The sequence below is a fragment of the Girardinichthys multiradiatus genome, chromosome 4 (assembly GCF_021462225.1).
Source record: "Girardinichthys multiradiatus isolate DD_20200921_A chromosome 4, DD_fGirMul_XY1, whole genome shotgun sequence".
Classification (NCBI taxonomy): Eukaryota; Metazoa; Chordata; class Actinopteri; order Cyprinodontiformes; family Goodeidae; genus Girardinichthys; species Girardinichthys multiradiatus.
Genome location: NC_061797.1, coordinates 25,227,501 through 25,247,084, shown reverse-complemented (window position 1 = coordinate 25,247,084; position 19,584 = coordinate 25,227,501). Strand labels below are relative to the sequence as shown.

At 39.4% G+C, this 19,584-nt stretch overlaps 1 protein-coding gene across 2 annotated transcripts in view; it reads right to left on the bottom strand.

Annotated features, from left to right (window-relative positions):
- Positions 1–377: 377 nt before the first annotated feature.
- Positions 378–19,584, bottom strand: part of dagla (diacylglycerol lipase, alpha) — a 47,006-nt gene continuing 27,799 nt past the window's right edge. Inside the window, exons 11-21 of one of the 2 annotated variants that reach the window (XM_047362665.1) lie at positions 15,465–15,548; positions 14,749–14,826; positions 14,467–14,547; positions 14,096–14,238; positions 11,635–11,703; positions 11,479–11,551; positions 11,051–11,259; positions 9,970–10,096; positions 4,567–4,730; positions 4,360–4,377; positions 378–3,729 (exon numbers count right to left, since the gene is read on the bottom strand). In XM_047362665.1, the coding sequence (XP_047218621.1) occupies positions 2,637–3,729; positions 4,360–4,377; positions 4,567–4,730; positions 9,970–10,096; positions 11,051–11,259; positions 11,479–11,551; positions 11,635–11,703; positions 14,096–14,238; positions 14,467–14,547; positions 14,749–14,826; positions 15,465–15,548 (2,139 nt within the window). In that variant the 3' untranslated portion in view covers positions 378–2,636. The remainder of the gene's footprint in view (positions 3,730–4,359; positions 4,378–4,566; positions 4,731–9,969; positions 10,097–11,050; positions 11,260–11,478; positions 11,552–11,634; positions 11,704–14,095; positions 14,239–14,466; positions 14,548–14,748; positions 14,827–15,464; positions 15,549–19,584) is intronic. The other variant, XM_047362667.1, reaches the window with a different exon arrangement.

Genomic DNA, 19,584 nt, shown 5'->3' with positions numbered 1-19,584 from the left:
GTCTCTCGGCTGGCCTGGGAACGCCTTGGGCTCCCCCTGGAGGAACTGGAAGAGGTGTCTGGAGAGAGGGACGTCTGGGCGTCTCTGTTGAGTCTGCTGCCCCCGCGACCTGGTCCCGGATAAGCGGAAGACGACGAACGAACGAAATAGTTTTTTATTAGTTACGTGTTATATTCAAATTTTCTGAGAACTTGAATTTTGGGGTTTCATTAAATAAAAGTCGTAATCAAACTTTACAGAAATTCTAACAAAGACGTCACTCTGTGTGTATGGAATCTATGAATTTAACATTTTTAAATGAATTACTGTCATAAATTCAGTTTTTATGACATAATTTATTGAGATGTATTTAACAAAAGAGTAATGACAGAAACTCGTGATTTTCTCCCATAGTTTTTAGTTTATTCCATTACAGGCAGGGCAATGAGGGAAAGGGATTAAATACATTCTTATTGTGGGACAGGAAAGGAAGGGATGCAAACCAGGTAAACATGGACAAGACATAGCTGAATTATTTCTTTTTTAATATAGACGAATTTGTTAATCTGCCAATAGTTTAATAAATAGCTTCTTTTTCTTCTACATGTCAGTACTGATCTTTTCAGGTAGTCTTATTATATAGTTGTTCTCTACACGACTTTATTGGAATTCATCTTACAGACATCTGCATAAAGTACACGTAAAAGACAGTGCTGTACACATCACAATGGAAAACAAACACAGTCCTTTCTATTGGCAGAGTTTAGTGTATGAACGACTGCAAGCAAAGATTTTGCCAGTAGGAACCATCTGGTCCAACAGTGGTGTGTCTACAAGGACTGATCAAATGGTCTAAGTAATGTCTGACCCAAAACGACTCGGACTTGGTAGTGGTGTGGCACAAAATGTCGCTCTGCAGCAGGCCTCATCACTTTGAGGAATTTGTGAAGACTAATAAAAAAACAAAACATAAGCATGCCATGGCAGAATGTTGCACACCACTTGGACAAACAGGGGAAAAAGGGCTTGATAATAGATAACGTTTTGCATTTGGGATGAGTTTCCCACACCGTCTTAAAAACCGAGATAAGAAAACACTGACATCAAACCAATTTGTTGCAGGATAATAAAACCATCAAATATAGTGTTAAAAGTGAAGACGTTTACTGTAGTAAAGAATGCAAAACATGAGCAACTTGTCACACTCAAAGAGATATGGACGACTAAATGCCGTTCGTGAATTCAGTCTGACTACAAGGAGGACGAACAGGATTAAAGGGAAGTAAATACTTTGACCCCCAAAACTGAATGAACCTTCAGAGCAGGAAAAAACGTATGTCCAGATACCCTTTTACTTATAATCAACCTCTCATAGGCTTGTGTTACTGATGACTAAGATATGGTGATCATTTCTGGAGAAGTTCAGAGCATATTTACTGTGACTTGATGACGAGACTTGTTCTATACAAGCCATGCTACGTTGAAATGCATAAAGCATGCAAACTCTGACCTGGGCACATTGCTAAGAGGTTTTTAAAGAAAAATACGCAATAAATTTAAGACAATTAGCAAGGTTATCATTAGTTCGAACCCAACGTGCAGAGGTTTTTTTTTTTTACATAACAGGTATGGCAGCGTTTTAATGCCAGGATGACATTGTCTCCGTGGTGTTTTCGTGTAACAGTCTAGATGGGAACTGATATAATACCTCGAAAGGAAATACTGAATTGAGCCTGTGTTTAAAAAAGTAATATCCATAAACATATAGAAAATTATATCTAATTAATACATTTGGCAAGACAATTTGTTTATATATATATATATATATATATATATATATGTTATATTTTTTTTTGGGAAAAGGGGAAAACTGAGCAATATGTGCGCAAGAGTAACAAATTGTCAATCTAAGTGGCTTAGTGACAAGTTCTCCTTTGGAATAACTTAATAAAAAAAAAGTTGTCATGCATTATAAAATGTAACCAAAAGACTCCAAAAACATCCATAGGCATCTGTAATAACTTTGTCACAATCACTTAATGTATAAGACACATGTATTCTCACCAACGCACTCTTTCTCCAAGTCTGTTCTTTGTAGAACTGAGGAACGTTTCAAATTGTTTTCTCATTTCTGTTTATAAACAAATATGTCCCATCTTCACATTCCGGATTAAAAAAAAAACTCAAAAAAGATCAAATAAAATAAAATCTGTACAAGTTCTCAGAACTGCTGAAGATGCAGGAAGAGGTCTGGTACACCAGCCTAGAGGATGTGCCTTTGCTAACTGTTTCTACAACATTAGGTTCTGATTTCCTGCTCAGTTAACAATTCTCCCTTTGCATTTGCTAAATCAGGGGCTGGATGAAATGTAGAAATGTCCCTATGTGGGTCAGACGACATTGTTCTGGATTGGCATTGTGAAGCTACAGTTGTGAAGCAACACAGCCCCCTGGCATGCAGAGAGGTATCTTCTTTTTTTTTTTTATTGCAGTACTGTGAAATTGTTTGTGTTGAAAGGGGTCACCTGAAGAATGGATGTAGTGTTTGTTGATCCATTAAGTTCTGTCACTGGGTCCCTGATGAGTGACTGCATTCCACTACATGCGTGTGTTGTGATATGTTTGAATGTTTGAATCACCGGAGCCTTCAGAACATACTAAACCATTGAAGACAGCGTGTTCTCTTCTGGACAGTGGCAGGGGCTGGATGTTCGTAGGGAGTGTATGGCTGGGGGGGCTCCCTCGCTTGGTGAAAGATCGTTGAGCTCCTCTGAGGATGAAAGAGGAAAAGATGGGGACAATGATATGCCTGAAGAGGGATCGGCAGACCCAGCAAAAGTGCGTGGAGGTTTGGGAACGAGGTTAGGCTCCAGTGTTGCTCTGGCCAGCAGCTGTGCATCGTCCAGCTGCTGGCCATCTCCGAGACACTCACCCTGCCCAAAGGAGCCCCTGCCTGACTCTGACTCCCCATCAGACAGGTCCAGGGGTGGTGAGCTGCTGCCATCCAGTCTAAAGAGAGAGTCTAAGTATTGGGCGAACTCTAGCACAGCCTGACTGGGATTCCCATTTGTAAGCTGAGGTGAAGCAGTGGAAGCTGCCAGACTGGTTTCTTCACTTAACAGTTTTTCTGTGGTCTCCAGCTTTAAATCCTCTTTTTCGCTATCCATTAGTCTAGAGCCAATCTGTGGGCTTAATGGAGCATTTGGAGTGCTTCTTGGGCTGTAGACACCAGGCATCTGATCCTCATCGTTACCCAATGTTGGGGCTGCATTAGACTTATGTTTAAAAGGCTGAACACACTGATTTAAAAGAGCTGGGGAATGGGGTCCACTGTAGCGTGGCGTGGCAGGAGAAAGCCTCGTAGGGTAATCTGGAGTGGATCTGGATTCATGTGGGGTAAAGAAAGGTCCAACCTCACCAAGGTGCTCTGGTGTTCCCTGGCACAGGCAATCTGCGGCCAACAATTCAGTGCGAGAGCTGAGAGATGGATTTTCCTCCGGTATTGGGGCATCCAAAGGAAACGGTAGACAACCCAGCATTGGCGACCCCCTGAAGGCTGCCGAGGAGCGCCGGGAATCTAGGCTATAGAGGGACTCTGCATCTGAGAGACTCTCCATGACGGCCAGCGGCGCCTTGCGGTCCCTCAGCTCCACCGCGAGGCGCTCTCGTGCTCCACGCAGCACTACAGGAACTGGGGGAGGAGGGCACTCAGAGAAACCATCCAGAGATATCTCAGATTGGGCACACGAACTGGAGGACAGGAAAAAAGTGGGTTGGAGAGGAATGACAAATAGAGGAAGGGAGGGGAGTGGGGGACCCAAAACACAGGATAGACAATAAAAGTGGGTCAAAACAACTTCTGGTAAGTTAAAAAGGGGGAAAAAACTGGCAAGTGTTAGTACTGACACTATATCTAGATTATCCAAACTACGTACCCACAGCAACATATTAGGTCAATGGAAGAAGGAACAGACAGCAGACTAAAAGAGCATAGGTGCTGATCATTTTGCTTGTTTCCTTTTGTCTTCTCACACCTTATGCCATCAAGAGATAGAGGAACTCAAAAAAGGAAGATTGCATATCCTTCCTCCCTTGTTTCCTTGGCAGAAATAAGGAGAAATGTTTGCATAATGAGAAGCACCTATGGAGTGTGTGCTAGTAGTACATGTATGCTCTTGGATGCAAAGGGTAAAATCAGAATTCAAATGTTCAAACTACCGGAACGTCACACTGACGTTGGACAAGGACTGAACCACAGAGGGCGAGGTGGGAATTGAATACTACCATACGTTACAATTGCTCTGTGGATAGACAGCGTGCAGGCGTGCAAGAGAGAGGGGTTCGTATTGAGCAAAGTTAGTACTAGCATGCCTTGCTTACCGTAACAAAGGTTTGTCTCTTTTATTTATTTATTTTTTTAAACAAACAGACAATAATTTGAGAAAACAATAAAGTAGCAGTTAGTAGCAGTAGTATGTTTGTCAGCACTACATAGTTAAAATAACGCTACTGTCCAAGGATGAGGTTTAGCTTCACATGTTCTTTGAGGCTCAAGCACACACCCACAGCAGTGCCTGACGTACTAACCGAACACTGCTGTTCCTGCGGTGGTGGGTTGTTGTGGGTGTCGGCTCCTGAGAGGCTGCATCCACGAACATGGTCTCAGGGTTCAAGTCTACTTCTGTGGGGCTCACCATGATCTTGGCTGCCGACAACAGAGCCGTTTTTCCTTTATTATAGTTCTCCAGCACCTGTTCATAACACAGAGGCCACACACACACACGACTTCAGAGATAAAAACTGACGGGTTCGGAGGATGTGCACTGGGGAAGGTGAAAAATTGGCCAAGCAGGTAAATAAACATGGAATAACATGGTTTATTATCTGAAATGAAGAGCAGCTTTCTGAAAACAACTGAACCACCAAAAACTGACGTATAAACCCAACTACTTCTTTTGTCTAAATCTTTTGTTCTCTTCAAAAAAACATGCAGACATCTCTTTCTCTCTCTCTCGTAGAAATCCTAGAATGTATTATAAGATTATGCAAAAAAGTCTCAGGTATGCCTTTGGATTACCACCATGATAAGACAAAAACTTAATGCTTTCAACTAAGTAACCAATAAAATTACACACAACCAGACATGTTTGCATCAGTCAAAAAAGGAGTGTTCATATAGATGAAAGTGCAAACTGAAAGTGAATTTACAACCTACTCAAGCTGGCATTAACCACCCACAGCAGCCATGACGCCTCAGGGAGGACTATGTGAGACCCAGATTACTCGTTTGAAAGGATAACAAACCACAGGGAAATTTTTCGTGCTTAGAAAATAGAATAAAATCCCCCTTTTCTACTTGTTAAGTAGTAACAGAGCAAACACCACAATTACAAATGTTTAGTAAACTTTAATGAATCAATGGACACATAAGAAAACATATACACAATGGTAGAATGAAATTTTTAAATTACATGAAGTGTGACAAAGATAAAATACAATGGATATAGGTTTAGTAAATTAAAATGCTATTAAAATGTAGTTGGTTAGGGAGATGGTTAGAGAGCATTAAAATAACATTATCTGGCTGAGTGCAACCAGTGAAAAATGATATATTATTGATGCAAGTGATAAATTACAGCAAATATCCATCACCAATAACATCTATTGCATCACTTTTAACTGAGTGCACGATAAGACAAATGATGGCAGAAATTACATGTGAATGATGAGGTTTTACTGCAATCCCAGTAGTTACATATTCAGGTTGTTCATATTAGAAAATGTCAACATTGTAAATGCTTTCTTCACCTTTCAGTATTTAAATATGTAAGTATCAACCCTCAGCTCATACCAAGTGAGATTTTTTTTAAAGAAATGTGTAAACTTAGTGGGAAATGAGCAAAAAAAGTAGAGCAGTCCCTGTTTTTACACCTTTCTCAGGGAATAAAATCAGAGAAAAGATGAATATGCTTTTTTAAACGACAAAACGAGGGAATAGTTATTCATAAAGATGAGCTGCAGCAACTGAAAAACCCAGCCAAGAGTGGCGGGGGGAAAAAAAGAGCAGTTAATGAGGAAGAAATTACATCACCATGGAAACTCTGAATACAATGAAAACTTGTGAGGTTGTGGAGCAGGCATCACAGATTTTGCACTAAGGCACTTGACTGAATGCACTATGGCAGAGGAAAGGCAGGGAAAGAATCAGAGGTTAATTCTTTTTAAAAAATCATCAGAAAAAAAGAACTGTTTAAAGCTATTTTTCTGACTAGAAACACATTACAAACTACACCTTTAATATGTGACGTAATGTTGAAGCTGTTTGCTCAATCCTATGCAACACATTTCTTGCCCAAACTTTGTACACTATTTAGTAAAATTCAAATACGTTCTACTTTTGTTTTTTTTCAACAAGAACACTTATTTAACAGCAATAAAGTTGCCATGGCTTGATGCATTTAACCAGTGGTTTATGTGGAAAATGCAACTAAGTACAGGTCCTTCTCAAAATATTAGCATATTGTGATAAAGTTCATTATTTTCCATAATGTAATGATGAAAATTAAACATTTATATATTTTAGATTCATTGCACACTAACTGAAATATTTCAGGTCTTTTATTGTCTTAATACGGATGATTTTGGCATACAGCTCATGAAAACCCAAAATTCCTATCTCACAAAATTAGCATATCATTAAAAGGGTCTCTAAACGAGCTATGAACCTAATCATCTGAATCAACGAGTTAACTCTAAACACCTGCAAAAGATTCCTGAGGCCTTTAAAACTCCCAGCCTGGTTCATCACTCAAAACCCCAATCATGGGTAAGACTGCCGACCTGACTGCTGTCCAGAAGGCCACTATTGACACCCTCAAGCAAGAGGGTAAGACACAGAAAGAAATTTCTGAATAAATAGGCTGTTCCCAGAGTGCTGTATCAAGGCACCTCAGTGGGAAGTCTGTGGGAAGGAAAAAGTGTGGCAGAAAACGCTGCACAATGAGAAGAGGTGACCGGACCCTGAGGAAGATTGTGGAGAAGGGCCGATTCCAGACCTTGGGGGACCTGCGGAAGCAGTGGACTGAGTCTGGAGTAGAAACATCCAGAGCCACCGTGCACAGGCGAGTGCAGGAAATGGGCTACAGGTGCCGCATTCCCCAGGTCAAGCCACTTTTGAACCAGAAACAGCGGCAGAAGCGCCTGACCTGGGCTACAGAGAAGCAGCACTGGACTGTTGCTCAGTGGTCCAAAGTACTTTTTTCGGATGAAAGCAAATTCTGCATGTCATTCAGAAATCAAGGTGCCAGAGTCTGGAGGAAGACTGGGGAGAAGGAAATGCCAAAATGCCAGAAGTCCAGTGTCAAGTACCCACAGTCAGTGATGGTCTGGGGTGCCGTGTCAGCTGCTGGTGTTGGTCCACTGTGTTTTATCAAGGGCAGGGTCAATGCAGCTAGCTATCAGGAGATTTTGGAGCACTTCATGCTTCTATCTGCTGAAAAGCTTTATGGAGATGAAGATTTCATTTTTCAGCACGACCTGGCACCTGCTCACAGTGCCAAAACCACTGGTAAATGGTTTACTGACCATGGTATCACTGTGCTCAATTGGCCTGCCAACTCTCCTGACCTGAACCCCGTAGAGAATCTGTGGGATATTGTGAAGAGAACGTTGAGAGACTCAAGACCCAACACTCTGGATGAGCTAAAGGCCGCTATCGAAGCATCCTGGGCCTCCATAAGACCTCAGCAGTGCCACAGGCTGATTGCCTCCATGCCACGCCACATTGAAGCAGTCATTTCTGCAAAAGGATTCCCGACCAAGTATTGAGTGCATAACTGTAAATGATTATTTGAAGGTTGATGTTTTTTGTATTAAAAACACTTTTTTTTTATTGGTCGGATGAAATATGCTAATTTTGTGAGATAGGAATTTTGGGTTTTCATGAGCTGTATGCCAAAATCATCCGCATTAAGACAATAAAAGACCTGAAATATTTCAGTTAGTGTGCAATGAATCTAAAATATATGAATGTTAAATTTTCATCATGACATTATGGAAAATAATGAACTTTATCACAATATGCTAATATTTTGAGAAGCACCTGTACATGAACCAGCAATGGAAGACACCTAGTTGGTGATTTTACCATTAAAGTTGCTCTACTGAGAGGCCTTTTGTTGATTTTTATAGTGGGAGAAATGGAAACGCCTCTCCACTTCCTCTTTGATTACTTTCAAAGTTGTCATTTCACTCTTTTAAAGTGGCCTTAAAGGCCGACACCAAAACAGCCACAGTGCCGACTGGCCTTTTCTTCACTTTGTGAATAAGGAACAATTAAGCTAAGTGCTTAAAATTGGCATTTGCACGTACAAATAAGCTTAATACTGAGTGTTAGCAAGTTTAGATAATGGAATCAGTAAAACGGCTTGACACTTGGAAACTGCAGATCTCGTGACTTTGCAAGCAGTTTTGTGATGACACTACCTTGAACGGATAATTTTCAGTATGAGTAGAGTTAGACTCAACAGACATCCCTTCAAAAAGAAGGGTAGGCATCACATCTTCATTAGAGATATAAAGGCATGGCAGGGATTTGGTTTTTGATGGTAAGCGTGAATCATTTTCAGCTGAAAGCATTCCTGTGTGAGGGCGGGAGATGTTAGAAAGTGAAACGACAGACACCAAGCATGGCTGGGAGGCAGAGGTGTAGCCTGACAGAGGAGGTGGAGGAACAGACTCGACATCTGGAAAAGAGGGAGAAGCAATGCCAGTCGGACGGACGGAAACAGCTTCGGTTTCTGTGTGGGATTCAGTGCCAGACATGTGTTTGTAGGCGGTGGAGGAAGTATCAGACAGAGGAGGATGGGGATTTAGCTCTCTTTGTGGGCTTATAAACAAAGGGTTCTTGCAGGCTGGCTGACTGACTTCCAGTTCCTCCAGTTGCAAATTTTCCTGCTCTGGAAGGGGACAAAATGGTTCCAGTACCTGTTGAAATACCAGACGTATCAAACCACAAACTAGGCACAGAAGGCAAATACACACATCTCAAACCTAACTAACCCACAGAATTTACTACGCACACAGACAAGAACAAAAACACAAAATATTACGTCAGCAGCCACATAAAGTGCAAATCCAATCGTCGATCCTTCACATGCAGACATACACATTAACAGCTTGTTTTCAAAACAGATGTTCAACGTCCTAGAAGAACCCGAGAAGCCCACGAACCAAATGTGACAGAACGGCTCCCATGCTTTGAGACAGGACCCACGAAGAAGAACAAAAACAGAAAGGTGAAGTAAGTTATGGGTTAGGAATGGCTCACATGCACAAATCAACCTTTCAAATGCCTCACAACATTTCTTTATTTCTGATTGTCATAAAACTTTGCAACTGTGTTTTTTTAGCAGTAATACAGAAAAGGTCAGTAACAATATCTGCAGAAGTCACTTGTCTAGTTCTGCAAACAATCCAAAAATGTGTAGACTAAAATGTCACAAAGACAACATGGCCATCATTTATCATTATAAAAAGTTTATCAATTGATTCATTCTATAGGCTTTCCTTCCTATGAGCATTAATGCCTGGAATCCAGTTATATTAGGATGCAACCAAATGAAAAAAAATGTAAATAAAAATTTTATTGGAATTAAAATGAAGCCTGATCAATCTCTACTGTTTTGCTCAACTTTTGTGCATCTTTCCAAAAAAGACTCTTAAAAACCTATGAAGATATTTTCAGCCTTCCACAGTAATGATGAAAGTCATTTTCATGAAAGTGTCATTTTAAAACTCCAGCTACTCTCATTCATGAACTTCAGCTAAAAATATGCACCCCGTCTGTTTTGTTAGAAGCAACTGACACCACTCACCAACAATGTGATTACCCAGTACTGAAAGTCAAAAGCAAGACTGGAAGGACAAGTTTCCGTCATGTGAAAACATACCTTAAAGAGAACCATAAACATACACCCGGATAAAACAGACCTTGTTCAGGCCCTCCATCACCATGTGGGGCATGTGCTCGTTCAGCATGGCCGGCGATATGATGACCTCGTTAAACCCCTTGTTGTCTCCCCAAAGAGCCGAGTAGGTCGGCTCTTCCTGTCCGCAACTGAAGTGGCAGAAACACAATCGGTCAAATGCATGAGGAACAGGATCACGTATCGATTTTCTGAACGTACTAAAACAGACAAGTGAGGAAACTGATGTAAAATTTTGCAAGTTTAAAAAGAAAAACATTTGTAGAGAAGAGCGCATTGAAGATTGAATCACAAACTTTAAAATAAAAACAAAAAACCAAAAACAAAATCCCTATTGAATTTTATTGGCTCATTTCTTATTTAATAATTGCATACTGAAACATTTAATATCCAGGTGTGAACGAGACATTACCTGAATTGACTTAGGAAGTTCACATAAATGTCCAAAAGTATGCGAGTGAAATGAAACAGCAGTGAAAGGGTGCATGTCGAGGATCATGTCTTTTTTATAGAGCACAATGCAAAGCTTTTTCACCCATCCTTTCTTTCTTTTTACTTTGCTTCCAAGAATCTCTCATCTTTTACACTGACATAAAGCAAAAGCTTTCCAAGCTTGAAAGGGTTTTTTTTTTCAGCTTTTTTGCTGCGTTTCAGTTCAGTCCTTGTACATGACTATGCTCAGAGGATCTTTTTTTCCTTATCACAAGAAACATTAGCCCCAAACATTTTTAATGTAGATTAATCAACTGAATCCTGAAGTATATCTCCTGTCCTCTGTTCCACCTTTGCTGGCCTTTCTTGATTACCTAAAAACGTCTGGGTTTAGGGTTTTAAATGATGTTCGTTCGTTTTTGACATTATTTGAAAGCTCAACACTTAGTATTTGATAAATGTTATAAAACCTGATAACTGTCTTCATGTTTGAGTGAAAACATACTTGAGTTGACGATTGGATCACAAAAAAGACAAGACGTTAGCCAGCAGCAGGAATTAGGTCGACTGATGTCCATCTTCGAGATCATCACAAAATGTCAATGTTTTTAGGTCTAATTAATGTAATGAACTTTTCAAATCTGTTTTCTGACCATGACTCTGGTGGATGGTTGTGCACCACATGGACGATCCTGCCAGGAGGGTAGAGAGGTGTGGAGGCTGACAGGGCGATGCTGAGGTCACTGGGATGTAGCCATAGCCGGCTGTTAGGGGGCGCCGCAGGCTGAGATGGAGGATCGTCATCCTCCACTGGAAGCTCTGATTTGGGGATGCATTTGGTACCTCCCACAATGATCCTCCACTGTTTCAAAAATGTCAATATATTTTTCTTAAAATTACCATTTTATGTGCGATATATTTTATTGTTTATAAGCAGTTTATTATATGATTGCTAAATAAAATTGTGATTGTGCAGAAATAATTTATGGACAACAAGAAGTTTATTTAACCAAGCATCAGATTAACATATAATTTTAGTAAAATGTGGGTTATCTTCTATGGTACCAAACTACAAAGTTACCTTTGGCTTGTTACTTTTCTGTAAGACCTCCAGAAGGTGCCGTCTAAAACCCTCCAGCTGGGACAGGCCGAGCCTATGGCAGACCAGAGGACATTGTAGTAATACTGCTGGAAACTGAAATTAACCACAAAATATCTGTTCCAGAAGAAGAGATACCTTGGTACAAGGTCTTTTCCTAATACCACAGATGTGACAAACTCTTTGGAGTACTCCATAGCATCCTCACTGGGCATATAAAAGACAACATGAAAACCTTGAATAATGTAAACACACTGTGTGAAGAATAATAAGGGCCTGGGCTAAAAGAAAAACTACAGACTTCTGCAAACATTTGCTCTTAAACAGACAATTAGACAAAGTGACTATCAGTGTCTTTGCAATACTACTTCATTATTGATACTGCAGCATTACAGCACAATGTCCTCCTTAAGAGGCACTAAAGTTCTTTGAAAAGGTATTTACACATACACGTTTCCTGTACTTTTGCTTTATTGTCACTTTGTAATTCAGCAACATTGGAAGGTTTTCTCTCATAAAGTTAAAATAAATTTTGTTTAAGCCATTCAGAAGTTCAGGGACCCTACGCTGAGGTCACAAACTGATGGCCGGACATTTATATTTGGATTTTCTGGTAGAGAACCGGTTCAACCACTAGTAAAATACAAATCGTCCAAGTCTTGAAACAACAAAACAGGCACTGGCCATCACACTAACAAGACATGCTTGACAGTTGGTATGATGTTGTTTCTGAAATGTTGTATTAGCTGACAACAACTGAAGTCACACCTTAAAAAATGTTCCACTTTGGTCTCGTCAGTCGGTAAATATTTTTCCAAAAGTCTTAGAGATCATCAAAAATGTTTCTTTGGTAAATGTGAGACGGATCTTTGTGTTTGTGTTGGTTGGCAGTTGTTTTCGCCTCAGGACTTCATCATGGGTGTTATTTTTGCCATTTATTGTTGAATCTTAAACTCTGACGTTAACTGAGGCAAGTGAGGCATTCTTGGTTCTTTTGTGACCTCCTAGATGAGTCACTAATGTGTTCTTGGAGTAATATTAAGTAAGCTGGTCACTCCAGGTAAGGTTCTCCACCGGTTCATCTTTTCTCAATTTGTGAATAATGGCTCTGACTTTGATTCGCTGAAATCCCAAAGCCTTAGGAATGGCTTTGTAATAATTTTCATACTGACGTGTGAGTTCTTTTTCATTTATTATTGTTATTTATACATTTTTAGTCCTTCAAGCCTACTTTCTGTTATAAGACAGGTTCTATTTGACCAACATCTTGACTTTACAGATCTAGAAGTAATCTGGCCTGAGTGTACCTAATGAAATAAAAATTGTGGTTTAAAACAGTTCATTAAGGATTAAAGAAGTCGGAAAATTATACTTTAACATGGGGCCAGGTTGGTAGCTTTTTCCCTTAACAAATGAAATCATCATTTAAAAACTGCATTCTATATTTACTCCTTTTAACATGACACAAAGATGACATGAGCATGATCTGAAACATCTGTGTCAAAAAGAAGGAAAAACAGAAGAAATCTATAAAGGGGCAGGCCAGCCTAACATCACATTAAACGGTGCATAATCAGCTTTCTAACACAGTTCTGCTATTAATTATGCCCATAGCAATAGAGTGATGCACAATATATAATTTTGAGCATTTAAATACTCGATTCTAGGAAATATAACTGAACAATTACAATGCTGTCAATAAACAAGACACACTAGTGCTATGAGGGTATTGCAGTTCTGTAGTATGCACCTTTAACAGATAAAAGTATGGATAGTATTTCTCATTTGTGGCATGCAAACCCCCCAAAATCAATTTTTCCCACAGCCAAGCTGAAAGTTAAATCATCTAACCACATAAAATGTGTCCACTGTCCATTTCTTTACCGCAGAATACTGCAGCATTTTAACACAGAACTGATATGTGGCCACCTAGGCTCTTTGTGTAATAGACTCTAAGGAGACATTTATGGATAAGGTAGTAGACTACTTTCTAGGATGCCTTTAAGCACTGTATCGATCAGTGAACATGTGTTGGTTCTTGGTCACAATTCTCTGGTGGTCCCAAATACATTTGACAGCTTTGGAAATATAATACTGATGAATAACTCTACCCACATTATAAAGATATATAACTAAAATAGGGCAACAATCATGAAACCTACAGAGGTTTTACAGCTGCTAGATGTGCACACAGCTGCATTAAGTAATTTCTTGCTGAACTGATTTTAAGCAGATTGCTACCACTGCATAACAAAACAAATAAGTCATTAAATTAATAACTTTGTATGGGATAATTTAAATAAAACAAATATATCAGATAAATCAACAAATGCATACATTTTTGTATGTGGTATTAAATACATAATAAAACAATTCAAGGTGGAAAGTATTAATTTAAAAATGAAATTCTACACAAGGAATTTAGTATTTCATAGTTTCAGTGTCTTAATTCAAACTGATGCTGAGCTCTTGTGAGGGCGATTTGTTCTATTTAAAAACATGAACATGACAATTCTGTCTCATTTTACCATTTCATAACTTCTTTCATTATTCCAACACACCTCCACTCATTTTTTAAAAGTGAAACTGCCTGACTTACCTTAGAAGGCCACCAGGTGGAGAATAAGAGTAGCAGTGGAGTGTGGGGTACTGAGGTCTGAGCAGGAAGGAGAGAATAGCAGCAGTGCCTGCACCAAGTGAGTGCCCGACTATCACCAGCCCATAATGCATGGTGCCCTTGCTCTGTGGGAAACAGAGTCATTATACTCACAGCAGCACACTATTACCACTACAAAGAGTTACCTCTTTAGCTCTTGGCAAAATGTATTCTTTACACAAAGATTCAGTTCATGGTCATTTTACACGTTTAGTAAAGCTTTAAAAAAGATACAACTGGTAATGTCAGCACACATTCGAAACAGGATCCTTACTGGACCAGTCATATTTTACACTGTACACTGAGTCACGTACCAAGTCTCTTCCAAAAGCTTGTGACAAGATCATTTCCTGCTCCAATTTCTTCTTAATGTATTCTGCTGAGTAAACCATTCCCTGGAGAGAAATAGAAAGGGATTCAACAGAGAGAGGGCAGTAAAAAGATAGAGAAAATGAAAAGGAAGCCATTCATCTCTTTTCACAAGAACCAGAGCAATTACTCTGCAGTTCAAATTTGAAATGACCCCCCCACATGCCCAGAAAATCGAGAAACAAGTAAAGAGGGGAAAAAATGAGCAAGTCTGAATTGTTCCTCACCTTGTGACCAAGCCAGGTCCCATGCTGCCCCTCCACGGGCAAACGCTCAGAGTCTCCTGTAAGATCAGTCAGGGCGTCCTGATGCACACAGATAAATTAAATAAAACCGTAAAAAAAAAAAGAAAAAGGAAAAATCACATTATTTAAAAAAGCAGAAGGGATACAAAAGTTTTAAACATATGACTCACGCCCATCGCTTGTTGTTTTGTAATAATTCTTTAACATAGAATGTAAAAGAAATAACAGCATGGTGATGGTTCAGGTAATTTCATGTAGCTTAAGTCATTTAACTTCCATTTAACCTAATTAAAATTCTTTAATGGTGGGACAACATTTTTCCCCCTTTGTGCAGTATTTGTTTTGGCCAATTTGAGCATAAGTTTCCTTTCTATAAGCATTTTATCTTTGCTACACACTGGAGCCATGATAAATACCTTTATTTCTATTCAGTTCTGGTTTACAAACAGAGATATCTTCCAACAAGCTTAAATCAGAGCAGAAAGGACATTTCTCTCTAAGAGTGGACAGTCACGCTCTCGATCTTTGCGTGATGGGTGTGGGAGTTCGAGTGTTGCACTGAAATATGAGAATATAACCTGTTCTTTGAAGGTGTTAGAATGTGAAGGTGGTGTGGGGGGTGGGGGCCTCCAACACTACTAGAAAAATAAATACTTTTATGATGATGAATTAAAGCAGACATGGAAAATGAAAATCACCTTTGGAGAAAGGGTTCCCCTGATACTGATGACAACTTTCTTCTTGGCATGATCCACCGCCACGAAGAACGGAGTCTCGTAAACCTGTTTGAAACATTGCAAGTGGTAAATGTGGGTTCAGGTTAAAAAAAACTGTAGGAGACATCCTCATGACACACCAAACCTGACAATATGACCAAGCAGTGGCACCATGATGTTCCTCCTAGCCTCAGGGTGTGCAGAAAGAACCATGTAAAACTGCTCAAAGCAAATACTACTTGAACCCCTACAAATTGTCTCATCTAACAACCACAACATTTATAGCATTTTACTGGAATTTTTTGCGATTACACTCACACAAAACATAATTGTGGAGTGGAAGGAAAATGAGGCATTAAAATCTAGAAAGTGTGGTGTGCGCACACAGCGTTTGCAGAACCACCTTTTGCTGCAACACATCTAGAGAGTGAAACTTTTGTGCCCCTTCTTCTTTTCAAAACAGCTCATGCTCCTTTAGATTCTCTATGAATATTATTTCAGCTGTGTTTCTCTCCTAGATGAAGCCAGTAAAAGAATTACTGCTGCAATTAACTTTATACTTTTTTTTAAACATAGAAAGTACTCCTACACCAGCACTTCTCTGCTTTTCTGTGTTTGTGTTCTTAAACCCCCCAGTGGGTCATGGCAAATGGCAGCTAACACTGAGCCAGGTTCTGCTGGAGATTTCTTTCTGTTAAAAGGGAGTTTATGTCTCCAGTGTCGCCAAACGCATGCCTAGTATGAAGGATTGCTGCAAACTTAACGACTTGATGCGATAAACTGTCAACTGTCGCTACACACTTGTTCAGGAGGAGGAACTTCTGAGTCAGTGACTGGAGGGCAAATAGCAGCAACAAAATACACAAACTAGAAGGAAGGAAGCAAGGGAGGAAGGCAAATGGTAGGATGGATGGATAAATGGACAACGGATAGATTCACCTTTTAGACAATAGGATAAGACATTAAGGGAAAAAAATTTTTTTTTTTTTCTTCCTCTATTTTCTTCCTCTTATCTCATTTAAATTCAATTCCATACTATGCCAAACTGTATAGGAACCCTAAAATGTTTAGAGGATACAACATAATTTCGTTAGATTTTCATCACCTCGCATATTGTTAACTGTGTTTTTTATAAAATCACAAAAGCGGAGAAAAACAAAGACCTGAAACATTGCTGTCACATCCAAAATGAGACATTATGAGTCAGATCTCCTAACACTTGGGTTTTGTTAGTTTTGGCATTAAATTGCAACTTACAGTTCATAATCATAAAGCAGCTCTAAGCTACTACCTGAAAGATGTGGACAAACGGTTCTTTGTACCGGTCCCTTTTGTATTAGTATGTAATGATGTTTATTTCCCCTTTCAGAAAGCCAACTTTAAGGAGAAGAGGAATAAAATTGATCCCAAAAACAATTTGATATGCAGCACTGCACAATCCACTGGCAAATGACTACCAGAGTACAGATGGGAAAAGGAGAAACAGGCAAAAGTTACCACCAGAAATACATTTGTAGCATGGCAGATCTACACCACATTCAAATGTCAAAAGAAGATGTCATCGGAACTTCTACTTTCATTCTAAATTTACTGAAAGAAACATACAACTTAGAATTTCCTTCTGAAATAAATAAAAGGAGCACGTGAAGCTTGGCAACTTTTTATGGTTTTGCTGTGATTTCTTTTAATGGACACTAGAAGTTGGTTCTGAAACGATTCTGTTATGCGGAAAACAACCTTACAACAAAAGACAACCAGCGTTGTCAGTCTCATCGACAGAAAGCTGACCATTTGCTTGGTTTGCCAGAGGCTCAAGAGCCCTTAATTATACTGCCTTTGCTGGCAGAATAATGAGGAGATCAAAATAAATCGGTCACAACGAGTGCTTTCAAACTGTATGCTTGAGTTCCCAAATAAAATCTTTAGCATACACTCAAATTCGGCTCTGTGACTATCTCTGTTGCTGTCATAAAGGCACATCAGTTCCTCCTCGTTCTGTTCTCACACTTCTCCCACAGAAAATAATAAAGGTACAGTGCTGTGTCGAGCAGGCTGTCTGAAAAGAGTTATAGTTTCATCAGCAAGCAGCCCGGCACCCCCGGAGCAATTCTCCTTTTCTTTGCCGTCAAGGCCTTTTTCCATCCTGGCACAGCGCAAAGTCTCAAGTCAGTGAATTTATAAATGGAAACCCAGCGCTGGTTAACCTCACTCAGAAGCACTCTGCTCTGCAAATTAGTGGCCCAAGTACAAGTTTTAGTATTGGTATAAAAATATCTTTGCTATGCAATGAGGAAACTATTTATTAATGTCCTTTATTGACTATTTAGGAATTTTAAAAAAGGACCAGGAGAAAAGTATAGCTCAACTTTTAATGTAATTCCCACAGCGGTTTCCGACTGTGGCAGCAATTTTGATGATGATGTTGTAAAAACTGTCAAATATGTTTATGTCATAAGTAGATTTGTCATTACAATGTGAAGTGACTGCAGTCAGTACACTCATGCAAAAATGCTTGCCCCCCTGTTCTAAAAAGGAGGGGTCAGCAACCAGCCAATTCACTTAAATAAAATATATATGATTCTCTTGTTCATAGTGTTTCTTCATCATTGCGTGATGCATTAGACAATCCAGCCCCCTTGAAAAAGAAGGTAATTATTCACAGGAGGCAGGCTCCTTTAAAGCACAATGTTAGAAAATTGGAGAGAAAATGGCGCTCTACACACCTAGAGGATTCCTACTTAATCTGGAAAAATAGCCTACTGTTGTATAAAAAGACATTTCGCCAAGCCAGAACAGGTTATTTCTCATCATTAATAGAAGAGAACAAGAATAATCCTAGGTTTCTCTTTAGTACAGTTGCTAAACTTACACAGAGTCATAGCTCTGTTGAGTCATCCATTCCCTTAGCTCTTAGCAGCCATGACTTTATGGGATTCTTCTTAAATAAAATTGATTCTATTAAAAATAAAATCTTTGACATACTCCCGAAGATGATTACTTCATCCTCAGCAAGTGAGACAACATTGGAAATAACTGCAGAACCTGATTTGTGTTTGGACTGTTTTGATCCTGTGAAGCTTCCTGAGTTATCAGAAATATTAGCTTCATCTAAACCTTCAACTTGTATGTTAGACCCAATCCCAACCAAATTATTTAAGGAAGTGTTCCCTCTGATTACCAGCCCCATTTTAGATATGATTAATTTATCCTTAGTAAATTGATATGTACCACAAGCTTTTAAGGTAGCTGTAATTAAACCTTTACTTAAGAAACCTTCGCTTGATCGAGATGACTTGAAAAATTACAGACCTATATCCAATCTTCCATTCTTATCTAAAATTCTTGAGAAAATAGTTGCTAATCAAATGTGTGAGCATTTACACAGCAATGACCTGTTTGAAGTGTTTCAGTCAGGCTTCAGAGTTCATCATAGCACTGAAACAGCTCTGCTGAAAGTCACTAATGATATTCTTATGGCCTCAGATAATGGACTTGTGTCTGTACTGGTTCTGTTAGATCTCAGTGCTGCATTTGATACAGTCGACCATAATATTCTCTTAAAAAGGCTGGAATATGCTGTAGGGATCAGGGGAACAGCACTAGGCTGGTTTAAATCTTATCTGTCTGACAGATTCCAGTTTGTTCATGTAAATGAAAAATCATCTTTAAACTCCATGGTTAATTGTGGAGTACCACAGGGTTCAGTACTTGGGCCAATTCTCTTTACTATATATATGTTTCCAATAGGTCAAATTATCAGGCAGCAGGGGATACATTTTCACTGTTACGCTGATGATACTCAGCTTCACTTATCCATGAATCCCGATGAATTCCTTCTGCTGGCAACAACTTAATGCTCACCCTCTACCGATGATCCACATGGCCCTGTCTTTCAGTGTTTAACCCTTTCTCTCTCCTAGACATGGCAATTGACTGAGCTTCTACTGTGACTAATTATATGTGCTCTCTTTCAGACTCTAACCTTGAAAACTGGCTCAGAGTTTATCTGTTCTTTCTTTCTAGGTGAAACAACTAAAGGAGCTACATCCATTAACATTTACTTTTCCTTCCCATAGAAAGTACTCCTGGATCAGTGCTTCTT